Raw genomic sequence first — 13,377 nt, forward strand, 5'->3', positions numbered from 1 at the left:
CATAGTACGTCAGACATAATTTACCCTTCCCTTTTGTATATGAGCATATGAGCCAGCATCACAGACAGTGCTCTCCAAATGAGCAAACTTAAATGGGAAACCTTACTGTAGACAAGTTAATAGCAAAAATAGAACAAACAACTGTTTGTGACTTTGCCCGAATCCCTTAATTCTACAAGCAATTCTCCTAAGACAACTTAGAATTAAACCAAATTGCAGTATATGTATATGACCAACTAAGCTAATACAAGAAACAAGAATCTTGACTTTGTATTCATGTTTACTGGCACATTTGTCCTTCAGACAAGCATGCCTTATTCACAACCTTAATCATAGCCTGGAAAGTAGAAGTCACAGACCAGAAAATATCGAAGATAACAAAAATTATGCAACGTCGTTCATCGATATATATAGTGGAACAGTACAGGATACCCGAAGCTTTTCTTGCAGCTTTCTAACATGTTTCATTCTCCCTATACTCCAAATTAGATGGCCGGAGCAGACCACAGACCGAGAACCTCCTGAAGAGAGTTGAGTGATTCAAGGAGTTGATGGAGCGAGGTCATTGTTCTTAGTCTTCAGCTATCGTTTGCTGTAATATAGTTGAAAGAATTATTTGCAATTCACCATGACAGAATAATAGAACATACCTTGTTTGCTGACAAATGTTTGGATGAATTGATATCAAACTCAGTATCAGAACTGAGAAACAAAACAGACAGCAAAGAACAAGGATTTCCATACCTTTCAACGAAGAATGCGAGAACTGAACCTGTCCTTGAATCTCCGCTTCAGCTCAATGCAAACTTTCAGATCCTCATTTGCCATGCTTTCTTGTTCCTCTTGTATTTGCTTTGCCGAAGTCACAGCAGAAGGGTGACAGTCGACCAACTCGATCATTTGAAGCGTCGTTATATCACCAATAGCAGAAGGAATCTCCCTTAGTCTGAAGCAAGACCTGATAATTAGGCTTTGAAGACAGGGGAAGTGTGCTTCATTAGTCCTCCACTGCACAAGGTCTAATTCTTCAAGTAACAGGTATTTAAGTCGACAAAATTGCTCTTCGACTGGCTCCCATTCTTGGCCTCGGCATGCATCCTTTTTCAGTTTGAGGACTTCAAGATTTGGTAATGAACCAACTATTGTCATAGTTTCCCAAGGAAGTCCACAACCACTCAGAGTTAATCTTTTAAGCTTCTGTGGGAAAGCAAGCTGTGGTGGATTCACAAATTTGGATGTTCGATAAGGATCATTCTTAATAACGATCTTAAGAGTCTCGAGTTGATGTAGATTGACAAGGGACTCAAGCTCGAACTGCGACCAATCTACGTATGCCTGAGAGGAGACATCATAGGAAATTCCCAGTTTCTTTAGATTTGGTATTCTTTTGAGGATGTCTTTGCTACATCTGAAGTTTCTTATGTCCAAAAGTGCTTGAAGGTTTTCCAGAACAACAAAATTGTTCGCAAGAACTTGGCCACCAAGAGGATCAGGCAAACAACTTGGCATAAAATACAAATGCCTTAGATTGGGCATAGTCCAGATCTCAATAGGAAGCAAGGGATACTTGCCAAATGTCCAGTTATGATGAACAACTGTCTGTAAATTCCGGAGTTTTGATATGGATGGAGGAAGCGGGCCTTTATATGTGAAACCAAGATATCTTAAATGAAAAAGTCTAATGATGTCACTTGGGAACTCGGAAAAATGTATTACGATTATATCGAGTACTCTGAGAAATCTAAAACCTAAGTAGACAAGCGATGGATAAGTAAGACTTTTACCAGTGCATAGAAACGATCGAGCAAGGGAATAAGAACTTGTCGAGTGATGAGTGGTGTTAGCATATAGAGCATCAGGATGTATACTTAATCTACGCCTGCTTCTATTGCCTTCTTCAGTTAAATCTCCATCCCAGTTCACAACGTCAAGAAAGTTCTCCTTCTGAGCATTTCGGACACAAACATCCCTTAATAGATCATGGATGTTGCATGTTTTAATCCTGCCATTGCAACTCCGCTTACATGCCAAGATTAGGCTTCTCTCGATAAGATCTTTCAGATACTCCTCAGCCACCTCTTCCAAGGTTTTAGATGTACTTGGTTTCAGGAATCCCTCTGCAGCCCACAAGTTGATGAGCTTGGAGACGGGGATTTCAGAATCTTCTGGGAAAACCCCCATATATAGAAAGCACGGTTTCAAACGATGAGGCAAGCGGTTATAACTCAAACCTAATATCTCCAAACACTGCTCATCATCTTTACTAAATACTGAATTTAAATTTTCAGCTATACTTCTCCAGTTCCTCCAAGTTCTACTCTCCTTATACAGGAGACCTCCAATTACCACAATTGCTAGAGGAAGTCCTCCACAATTTCGTGCAATCTCCCTTCCGACATCTTCAAGTTCGGGGGGGCAATCTTTTTCCCCAAAAACCTTTTTGCAAAGTAGATTCCAACTGTCATCTACATTGAGGAATCGCATTTGATGAAGACGGCTGGAGGAGTTGGCATAAACTGCCACATCTGATAGCCTAGTAGTCAGAAGGACACGACTTCCGTTACTATCATCGGGAAATAATCTGCTCACGGCATCCCAAATATCTATATCCCATATATCATCCATTACTATGAGATATCTTCTACCCTTCAGACATTTGTAGAGAAACTCAGCCAATCGTGCGTCACTCTCATCCTGCATTTCTTCCGTGAGCATTTTGGTAGAATCTAAAAGGCCTAGCAGTACTTGGCGCAAAGAATATTCTTGAGAGACTGCCACCCAACCACGAGTATCAAAGTGATAAAAGATAGAAGGATCATCATAAACTTGTCTAGCAAGAGTGGTTTTGCCAATGCCACCCATTCCCACAATTGAAATGATTTCAAGCTTGGACGAATCGTCAATCCATTGAGTCTTTATCTGTTCCAAGTCTTTGTCAAATCCCACCACAACATTCTTCCTAACGCCACCAGAATCTCGTCTAGATAAAGAAGCACCAGGCAAGACATTCGAGTGCCAAAGACCTTCACCCGCACCAAAGGTATCCTTAACCTTAATCACCTCTCTCGTGATGGAAATGACATCCTCCATTAACCGGAGCAGCTCCTTATCTTCCTGATCATCTTTCACAGACAAGGATACTTGTCCCTGATCTTTCTGCACAGAATCAATTTTTGCAGACATAGATACTCGTCCCTGATCTTCTTGCTCAGAATCATCTCTAGCAGACGAAGATACTTGTCCGGTTCGATCATCCAGCTTATGTTTCACAGATAATACTTGTTGGATTCGACTAAACCAGGCCGGAACTAAAACTTCTCGGAGCTGCACATATCGTGCCGCAAAAAACACCCCTTTTAGAACAGCCACATGTACCAAAGCCGGGACCAGGACAGATACCAAGTTCAGGATATACATAGGCAGACAAATTTGTACAATGAAAGGTATCAAAACCTGGACCACAACAAGTATCACATTCTGGAAGCAGACAGGAGCCAAAGCTCTTAGAGTAAAAGGTCTCACATATGTAACAGACAAGATCAATTGAATCAATATAACCATCAGTTTCTGAATAGCACCAGGAATCAATCTTCCCACCAGGATAAATATCAGAAGATGGACAAAGAAAAACGCTGGAGAAATTGGATCTTGATCCCAAAAACTTCTATTGCTTTCAGGTTCCGGGGTAAGCTTACTGGATGCCGGGGATTCGGTAAAATCGTCGAAGACGTTAGCCGAGTCCTGGATCGGGGACTGATCTTCGACAGGATAAGCCTTCTCCCTGATCTTTGATTCAATAACATCTTCAGCTGCATAAACCACGTCCCTGATTTTTTTCTCCAGGCTTTCTTGTGCAGGTTGGTTGTTTGTTTTGTGGGAAGATGAATGTTCAAGAAAATCGAGCAAGAAGCTGACCTTTTCCCGGAGAGATTGGAGCTGGAATTTGTTCAAAAAAATCGGGCCCCCATCCTCAGGCTGATCAAGAATAGTATTCAGAATCTGTTGAAGAGAAACCACAGCACCATAAGCCGCCATTTCCAGCTGCGGGGACTGGGACTGAAGTTTTAGCAAGTGAAACCGTGATGGCGGCAGGGAAGAAAGAAGTCAACGATAAAGGAGGAGAGAGAGAGAAACATCATCAATGGAACAAAGTCAACAACAGAAAAGGAGGAGCCGGACAGAATATATGGGACGATGGGGACGTCCGATGTTAGGATTTTAATCTACGCTCCCATCTGCATTTGTTTTCTGGATGTTACCGTTCTAAATTTTTTATTTTAAATCTTATCACATATATGTTACCTATACAAAGATTATATCATTTATTTACAAATAATTATATTTACAGTTTTTTACTATAGTTTTTGCGCAAATTGTTTATGTCTTTGAATAATTTTATATATATTCATCATAAATATCAATATAATTTATACAAATCAATCATATTTTTTGAAAAATTATATATACATTCAAAAAACGTAAATATCATTATACGAGTCTTACCAACGTTGTTCCAATTCTCCAATCTGTTCACAAATAGATCTCAATGAAGAGATCCTCTAAACCATCCTCACCACCGTTGAAAATCGCCTCCTCCTCATGCTAGACATCTATGCACATACTCGAGTTCTCATTTACCTTAATGATTGACATGAAAAAATCTATCTCGTTCATTCAGTCATTGTGGTTACACGTTCTAAGGGTTTAAACGGGTCTCAAAGTGTATAGGAGATATTGTTATCATAGTACTGGCAGGGGACAGATTCTTTCTTAGAATCCACCATCCTTGCTATATCTCCGATTGCACTAGACAATGTCATGAGTATGTTTCATGATATAGTCACATTTGCTAGATCCAAAATACAGTCTTCATATGCACGTGACTATCTTGATTGCTCAACTTCGAGGACTAGTCTCGTACTATCAGAACTGAGAATCTCCATCATACCGACTAAGCCCTCAAACCTTTCGTATTACGATTTCTGTGAATCAATTCAATCGATCAACTACCTTTCGAACTAATCCACTAAAATTGCACAAACGTGCACTTCTCCTGATAATGAAACACAGCATTGCAATACTTAGTGCAAGTTTTTATAGGTTTTTCAATGCCTCGTCTCAATGTTGTCGACTTAGAATATTTCAAACTGACCATTAGAAGTTGATTACAAGCTGCCAACCTATACGCAGCCCAACTCAACAAGTTTAACTTTTCGATTTATGAGCTTTTGTTGTAACATTGGAATATCGCTCAATGCAAGTTGTAAGCACAACAAACACTAATGTCTTTCAATGAACACTTACTATATTCATTAGGACAATATTATTTATGATAAAGATTGACGAATAGAAAACAATCAATTTAATTGGCTTTCTGATCACCTATTCTAACATTATATGAACAAGATGTTATTCTATTGCATAATATATATTATCTACTGCAATAGTAGCCAGTGTTTGTCATTATATAAAACAAATGCTCGTCAACTTATTACTAAAACAAACAGCTAAATTAAAGAGTCTCTTTCAATGAAACATTCTTACTTTAAATTATTTAAATTAAATTGGTTTATGCAAAAAATTGTAACCAACTTTCTGCTAACTTATACGATGTAGCGTAAATTAGAACGGGCTTTTATGAAATTTAATATAATTACAAATACCTCTCATTGTTTGAAATAAATAATACCCTACATGATGTTTTATGAAATTATGCACTTTTGGGATAAAAGTCTAGATTATCAACTTTGTCCTTACTGAATTAAAAAAAAATAAAAAATTGTAAAAAAAAATTGACGAGATGGATAAAAAATATTCACTTAATCCATAAAAAATATAAAAAAAATCTGAAAAAAGAAGTAAAAATTATAATTTATAGTTCACAAGACAATTTTGGTCAGTTTACTACAAAAAAATAAATGAAAACCTAACGATGACTAATAAATTGGATTACTGATAATTTTTCAGACAATAAGAGTAATTATGATCATGCCAAATCTTATCAGAGTTCGTTGTGATTTATCCTATAATTTATTAATATAATTATAATATTAAGCTATTTTGTCAAACATTAAAAAAAAAAAAAAAACTTTCGCTTTTCAATTTGGTTCGCGGAAGTCTCAACTTTCGTTTAACTTATAATTTTTTGTACAATTTTTTTATATAAAATATATATATATATTGCAAGATATAAGCATGTTAGGTGTACATTAACTCAATTCAACTGATAAACCTATCAAGATAGAAATTTCCTTATCTCAAGTTATGCCTTTTAATTGTTGATTTTATGATTGAAAATTAAATTAAATTACTTGATACTCAATTGGAATTGATCGATAAAAGCTCGTTTGAATTTGATTTATTAAAATTAATAAATTAAACTTGAACAAAAAAAAATTGTTAAGCTTTCAAACTCTACTAGAGTTCAAATACCTCTGTATATATTAGGGATGATGATTTTGCCGCCCAAATTTGAATTGGTGATGATGTCGTTGCCAACACAAAAACCTAGACTAATTTGAGCGATGAAGACAATTTTGTTGCCCAAATCTGCATGGGCGACGACCGCTGTCACCTGAGAAGGTGGCAGCCGGTGGAGAAAAAGAAAAAGGTGGAGAACAGAAAGGGAAAGAAAAAAAGAAAGAAAGAGAACACATATTTTTTTAAATTTAAAGATTATAAAAATAAAGGATTTGATTTTTTTCTTTAAATATATAATTTAATTTCAATTCAAATATTATTTATACTAATTAATATAATTTCACAAAGTTATATATTTTTTTTGCATTTTGATATTAATTAAATATTCTATAACTAAATATAATCTATTGAAACATATTTCAATTAGATAATAAGTTAAGTTAGTTGACAATATATAATTTTTATAATTGAGTATTATTTATATTCATATAAGTATTTAAGTTTGAAAAATAATTTTTAGTATATTAATTTTAATATTGTCTTTTTTTAATTTAAAACTTAAATTTTAAAAAAAAACTATAGACTTTTTCATTGTTTTGATATTTAAGTAATATATTCGATAAATAAGTATAAATTTTACTAAAATATTTTAAATTTAAATAATAATGTAAACTAATTAATAATATATAATTTATTAAGATATATTTAAATTAACATATTATTTTCTCTTATATGTCAAAAAATGGTAAATTGGACTTTTAAAAACATCAAATAAATTGTTTTTTTTTATAATTGATGTGTTTAAAAAATACACCGGTCCAATTGATATGGATTATACTCAAAGCTTGGGTCAAAGCAAATGCCAATTCTGAAGATGGGACCTATAAAAAAAGCATTAGCACTCCGACGCACAAGTTATAATCGTAAGAAATAAAATGTAATGAGAAATCGTGATAGGATAAGCAATTCGTGAGCGACATCGTGCTATAAGTGCAATTCGAATGCTAAAGCAAGAATAGAGAGTGGTTTCCCAAATTCTTGAAGGAGTCACCGTAGAGGGATTGAAGGTGTCCCTGTTAGATGACTAAAGGTGTCACTGCTTGAGGGCTGAAGAAGGCATCCCTATTGGAGAACTGAAGGCGTCCCTATTGGAGGACAGAAGAAGGCATCCCTATTGGAGGACTAAAGAAGGCATCCCTATTGGAGAACTGAAGGCGTCCTCGTTGAAGGACTGAAGAAGGCATCCCTATTGGAGGACTGAAGAAGACGTCCCTATTGGTGGACGGAATGTGTCCCTCTTGAAGGGTGCTGAAATGAGAAATTGAAATAAAAATAAGAATTTCGTGAGTAAAATATGACAAAAGCACGAGTTGAGAGTTGTAACAGAATAGCAAGGCACTTTTCAACTTCTTGAGGGGTCTGTTTGTTGGAGGGTGCTGCCTGTATCTATAGAGAAGGAGTCCCTCTTCCCAAGAACTTTGGGGTACCTGCTTTCCAGAAAGAATGCGAAAATTTGGGGGTATCTCCTCCTTGACTTGAGCAGCACGTCTTTAGTTGGAGGAGGACTCCCTCTATGCAAGGACTCTTGTTCTGGAAGGAGTCATTCTAGGTCAAGGAATCCAACTTCTTGAGAGCGCCTCCCTTCCCCTAGGTTGGGCTTGGAAGGCAGGTTTGAGGTCCGGCAGACCTTGTACCAAGCCTCCTTCTTGAGTCGAACTGGGCTTCCTTTTAGGGCACAGTACTAGGCTTCCTTCTAGGGTCGAATATGGGTTTCCTCTTAGGCTGAGCCTAGTAATTTTCCAGCGAGCCATCCTCATGATGTTACAGGCTTCTCATTTCTTTCTTTTTTTTGAATCATTTGGGCCAGTGTATTTTTATGCACATCAATAATAGTACTAAGTGTCATTGTATGTAATTCCCATGAATATGTAAAAAAGAACTAATCTATCAGACGAAAAGCAAGAGAATATTATGAAAAAAAAAATGTGGTGCTAGTGGATGAGAAAGAAAAAATCCACAATAAGAAAGAAACATGGAGTGAGACGGAATATAAATGATAAATTATAATTATGAATTTATTAAAAATATGAAAAGTTTATGAGGAAAAAAAAAATAAGGAGAGAGGATGGTGCAGAGCAGTGGGTGAGAGAATAAAAAATTAGAGAAATTTATCATTTAGTCTCAAGGTATAAGGTTGTTTATTATACATTTTAAAATAGTCAATATTAGTCTGATATTTTAAGAAAACGTTAGTCCTACATCAAAAAATTGCAACATCTAAGACTAAATTTGCAACATTTATGATTATATTTTGGATTAACTTTACAATAATTTCCTAAAATATAGGACTAACTTTACAATGTTCCAAACATGTGGAAATAATATTACAATGATGAGACGAATTTTGTAGTTCTTTTTAAACTATGGAACTAGGGACTAATATTGCAAATCACTTTATATTTTGAGATCGAAATTATAATTTTCTAAAAAAAATATAATTATGAAATTATTAAAAAATAGTAAAGTACTATTTTAACTAATTTTTTCTTTAAAGAGAAGAAATAAATTTTAAGCGGGATTCTGATCTCTCCAAACAAGCAAACCTGACGGTAGACAAGTTAATAGCAATTGCAATAGAACTACAACTGTTTGTGACTTTGCCTGAATCCCTTAATTCTACAAGCAATTCTCCAAAGACAACTTAGAATTAAACCAAACTGCAGTATATGTATATGATCAACTAAGCAAATGCAAGAAACAATAATCTTGACTTTGTATTCATGTTTACAGGCACATTTGTCCTTCAGACAAGCATGCCATTATTCACAACCTTAATCATCGCCTGTAAAGTAGAAGTCATAGACCAGAAAATATCGAAGATAACAAAATTTATGCAACGTCATTCATCGATATATAGTGGAACAGTACAGGATACCCGAAGCTTTTCTTGCAGCTTTATAACATGTTTCATTCTCCCTATACTCCAAACTAGATGGCCAGAGCAGACAACAGACGGAGAACCTCCTGAAGAGAGTTGAGTGGTTCAAGGAGTTGATGGAACAAGGTCGTTGTTCTTAGTCTTCAGCTATCGTTCGCTGTGAAAGAATTATTTGCAATATACCATGACAGAATAATAGAACATAACTTGTTTGCTGAGAAATGTTTGGATGAATTGATATCAAACTCAGTATCAGAACAGAGATACAAAACAGACAGCAAAGAACAAGGATTTCCACACCTATCAACGAAGAATGCGAGAACTGAACCTGTCCTTGATTCTCCGCTTCAGCTCAATGCAAACTTTCAGATCCTCATTTGCCATGCTTTCTTGTTCCTCTTGTATTTGTTTTGCCCAAGTCACAGCAGAAGGGTGACAGTCGACCAACTCGATCATTTGAAGCGTCGTTATATCACCAATAGCAGAAGGAATCTCCCTTAGTCTGAAGCAAGACCTGATAATTAGGCTTTGAAGACGGGGGAAGGGTGCTTCCTTAGTCCTCCACTGCACAAGGTCTAATTCTTCAAGTAACAGGTATTTAAGTCGACAAAATTGCTCTTCGACTGTCTCCCATTCTTGGCCTCGGCAGGCATCCTTTTTCAGTTTGAGGACTTCAAGACATGGCAATAAACCAACTATTGTCATCCTTTCCCAAGGAAGTCCACAACCACTCAGAGTTAATCTATTAAGCTTCCGTGGGAAAGAAAGCTTTGGTGGATTCACAAATTTGGATGTTCGATAAGGATCATTCTTAATAATGATCTTAAGAGTCTCGAGTTGATGTAGATTGGCAAGGGACTCAAGGTTGAACTGCCACCGATCTACGTATGCCTGAGAGGAGACATCATAGGAAATTCCCAGTTTCTTTAGATTTGGAATTCTTTTGAGGATGTTTTTGCTACATCTGAAGTTTCTTACGTCCAAAAGCGTTTGAAGGTTTTCCAGAACAACAAAATTGTTTGCAAGAATTTCGCCAACTGGATCAGGCAAACAACTTGGCATACAATACAAATGTCTTAGATTGGGCATAGTCCAGATCTCAATAGGAAGCAAGTGATACTTTCCGAATGTCCAGTTATGATGAACAACTGTCTGTAAATTCCGAAGTTTCGATATGGATGGAGGAAGTGGGCCGTTATATGTGAAACCAAGATATCTTAAATGAAAAAGTCTAATGATGTCACTTGGGAACTCGGAGAAATGTATTAGGATTATATCCAGTACTCTGAGAAGTCTAAAACCTAAGTAGACAAGCGATGGATAAGTAAGACTTTTACCAGTGCATAGATACGATCGAGCATGGGAATAAGAACTTATCAACTGATGAGTGGTGTTAGCATATAGAGCATCAGGATGTATACTTACTCTACGCCTCCTTCTATTGCCTGCTTCAGTTAAATCTCCATACCAGTTCACAACGTGAAGAAAGTTCTCCTTCTGAGCATTTCGGACACAAACATCCCTTAATAGATCATGGATGTTGCATGTTTTAATCCTGCCATTGCAACTCCGCTTACATACCAAGAGTAGGCTTCTTTCGATAAGATCTTTCAGATACTCCTCAGCCACCTCTTCCAAGGTTTTAGATGTACTTGGTTTCAGGAATCCCTCTGCAGCCCACAAGTTGATGAGCTTGGAGACGGGGATTTCAGAATCTTCTGGAAAAACCCCCATATATAGAAAGCACGGTTTCAAACGATGAGGCAACCGATTATAACTCAAACCTAATATCTCCAAACACTGCTCATCATCTTTACTCAATATTGAATTTAAATTTTCAGCTATACTTCTCCAGTTCCTCCATGTTCTACTGTCCTTATACAGGAGACCTCCAATTACCACAATTGCTAGAGGAAGTCCTCCACAGTTTCGTGCAATCTCCCTTCCGACATCTTCAAGTTCGGGGGGGCAATCTTTTTCCCCAAAAACCTTTTTGCAAAGTAGATTCCAACTGTCAGCTTCATTGAGGAATCGCATTTGATGAAGACGGCTGGAGGAGTTGGCATAAACTGCCACATCTGATAGCCTAGTAGTCAGAAGGACACGACTTCCGTTACTATCATCGGGAAATAATCTTCTCACGGCATCCCAAATATCGATATCCCATATATCGTCCATTACTATGAGATATCTTCTACCCTTCAGACATTTGTAGAGAAACTCAGCCAATCGTGGGTCACTCTCATCCTGCATTTCTTCCGTGAGCATTTTGGTAGAATCTAAAAGGCCTAGCAGGACTTGGCGCAAGGAATATTCTTGAGAGACTGCCACCCAACCACGAGTATCAAAGTGATAAAAGATAGAAGGATCATCATAAATTTGTCTAGCAAGAGTAGTTTTGCCAATACCACCCATTCCCACAATTGAAATGATTTCAAGTTTGGATGAATCATCGATCCACCGAGTCTTTATCTCTTCCAAGTCTTTGTCAAATCCCACCACAACATTCTTCCCAACGCCACCAGAATCCCGTCTAGATAAAGAAGCACCAGGCAAGACACTCGAGTGCCAAAGACATTCACCTGCACCAAAGGTATCCATAACCTTAATCACCTCTTTCGTGATGGAAATGATTTCCTCCATTAACCGGAACAGCTCCTGATCTTCAGCAGGCTTATGTTTCACAGACAATACTTGTTGGATTCGACCAAACCAGGCCCGAACTCGAATTTCTTGGAGCTGCACATATGGTGCCGCAAAAGACACCTCTAATAGAACAGCCTCATGTACCAAAGCCCAGATCAGGACGGATACCACGTCCAGGATAAGCATAGGCAGACATATTTGTACAATGAAAGGTATCAAAACCTGGACTACAACAAATATCACATTCTGGGAGCAGACAGGAGCCAAAGCTCTTAGAATAAAAGGTCTCACATTTGTAACAGGCAAGATCAATTGAATCAATATAATCATCACTTTCTGAATAGCAGCAGGAATCAATCTTCCCGCCAGGATAATTATCAGAAGAAGCAAATATGCATTTTGATCCCAATAACTCCAAATGCTTTCAGGTTTCGGAGCAAGATCTTCGACAACGTTAGCCAAGTCCTGGATCAGGGACTGATCTCCGTAGACGGCTGCCCAGTCCTGTATCTGGAACTGATCTTCGACAGGATAAGCCTTGTCGCTGATCTTGGATTCAATAACATCTTCAGCTGCATAAACCACGTCCCTGATCTTTTTCTCCAGGATTTCTTGTGCAGATTGGTTGTTTGCTTTGTGGGAAGATGAACCTTCAAGAAAATCGAGCAAGAAGTTGACCTTTTCCCGGAGAGATTGGAGCTGGAATTTGTTAAAAAAAATCGGCCTCCCATCATCAGGCTTATCAAGAATAGTATTCAGAATCTGTTGAAGAGAAACCACAGCACCATAAGCCGCCATTTCCAGCTGCGGGGACTGGGACTGAAGTTTAAGCAAGTGAAACGGGGATGGCGGCAGGGAAGAAAGAAGTCAACGATAAAGGAGGAGAGAGAGAGAGAAAGATCGTCAATGGAACGAAGTCAACAACAGAGAAGGAGGAGCCGGACAGAATGTACGGGACGATGGACACGTCCGGTGTTAAGGATTTTAATCTACGCTCCCATCTGAGTTTGTTTCTGGATGCCATATTCATGTCCCGTAGAAAGCCTGCTCCGAATTTTTTATAGGGAAAAAAATTGCAAATTAGTGAAAAATTTTATGTAAAAAATAAAATAATAAATGATTTTCTATATTTTGAAAAAAGAAGTAAATTAATCATTCTATTTAAATTATGGGATAATTTGCTTTAGTTTTTAAAATACAAAAAGTAATTTGCTATTTGTTTTTTTACATGGGACATTTGCTTATTTCACATGACATACGGAGTGAATTTAACTTTTTTTATTTTAAATTTTATCACATTTTTTATTTTATTATATATATATTGTATAATGATAATATCATTTATTTTGGAAATAATTATATTAACACTTTTG

The 13,377-nt window shown here is 37.0% G+C and overlaps 2 protein-coding genes across 2 annotated transcripts; both read right to left on the minus strand.

Annotated features, from left to right (window-relative positions):
• Positions 1–142: 142 nt before the first annotated feature.
• Positions 143–4,321, minus strand: LOC105157207 (putative late blight resistance protein homolog R1A-3). Its single transcript, XM_011073539.3, has 2 exons — positions 745–4,321; positions 143–592 (listed from the first exon to the last, which is right to left on the minus strand). Exon 1 carries the CDS (start codon positions 4,033–4,035, stop codon positions 748–750), a length of 3,288 nt encoding a protein of 1,095 aa, XP_011071841.1. The 5' UTR covers positions 4,036–4,321; the 3' UTR covers positions 143–592; positions 745–747.
• Positions 4,322–9,151: 4,830 nt separating this feature from the next.
• LOC105157404 (putative late blight resistance protein homolog R1A-3) lies at positions 9,152–13,014 on the minus strand. The gene is made up of 2 exons (XM_088878339.1): positions 9,659–13,014; positions 9,152–9,515 (listed from the first exon to the last, which is right to left on the minus strand). Exon 1 carries the CDS (start codon positions 12,800–12,802, stop codon positions 9,662–9,664), a length of 3,141 nt encoding a protein of 1,046 aa, XP_088734465.1. The 5' UTR covers positions 12,803–13,014; the 3' UTR covers positions 9,152–9,515; positions 9,659–9,661.
• Between the last annotated feature and the right edge of the window lie 363 nt (positions 13,015–13,377).

The sequence above is a fragment of the Sesamum indicum genome, linkage group LG3, assembly GCF_026168435.1.
Source record: "Sesamum indicum cultivar Baizhima isolate 11 linkage group LG3, ASM2616843v1, whole genome shotgun sequence".
Taxonomy (NCBI): domain Eukaryota; kingdom Viridiplantae; phylum Streptophyta; class Magnoliopsida; order Lamiales; family Pedaliaceae; genus Sesamum; species Sesamum indicum.

Excerpts from the sequence above, each read along its gene's own strand:
- LOC105157207 (XM_011073539.3), bottom strand. The coding sequence starts at position 4,035 with ATGGCGGCTTATGGTGCTGTGGTTTCTCTTCAACAGATTCTGAATACT.
- LOC105157404 (XM_088878339.1), bottom strand. The coding sequence starts at position 12,802 with ATGGCGGCTTATGGTGCTGTGGTTTCTCTTCAACAGATTCTGAATACT.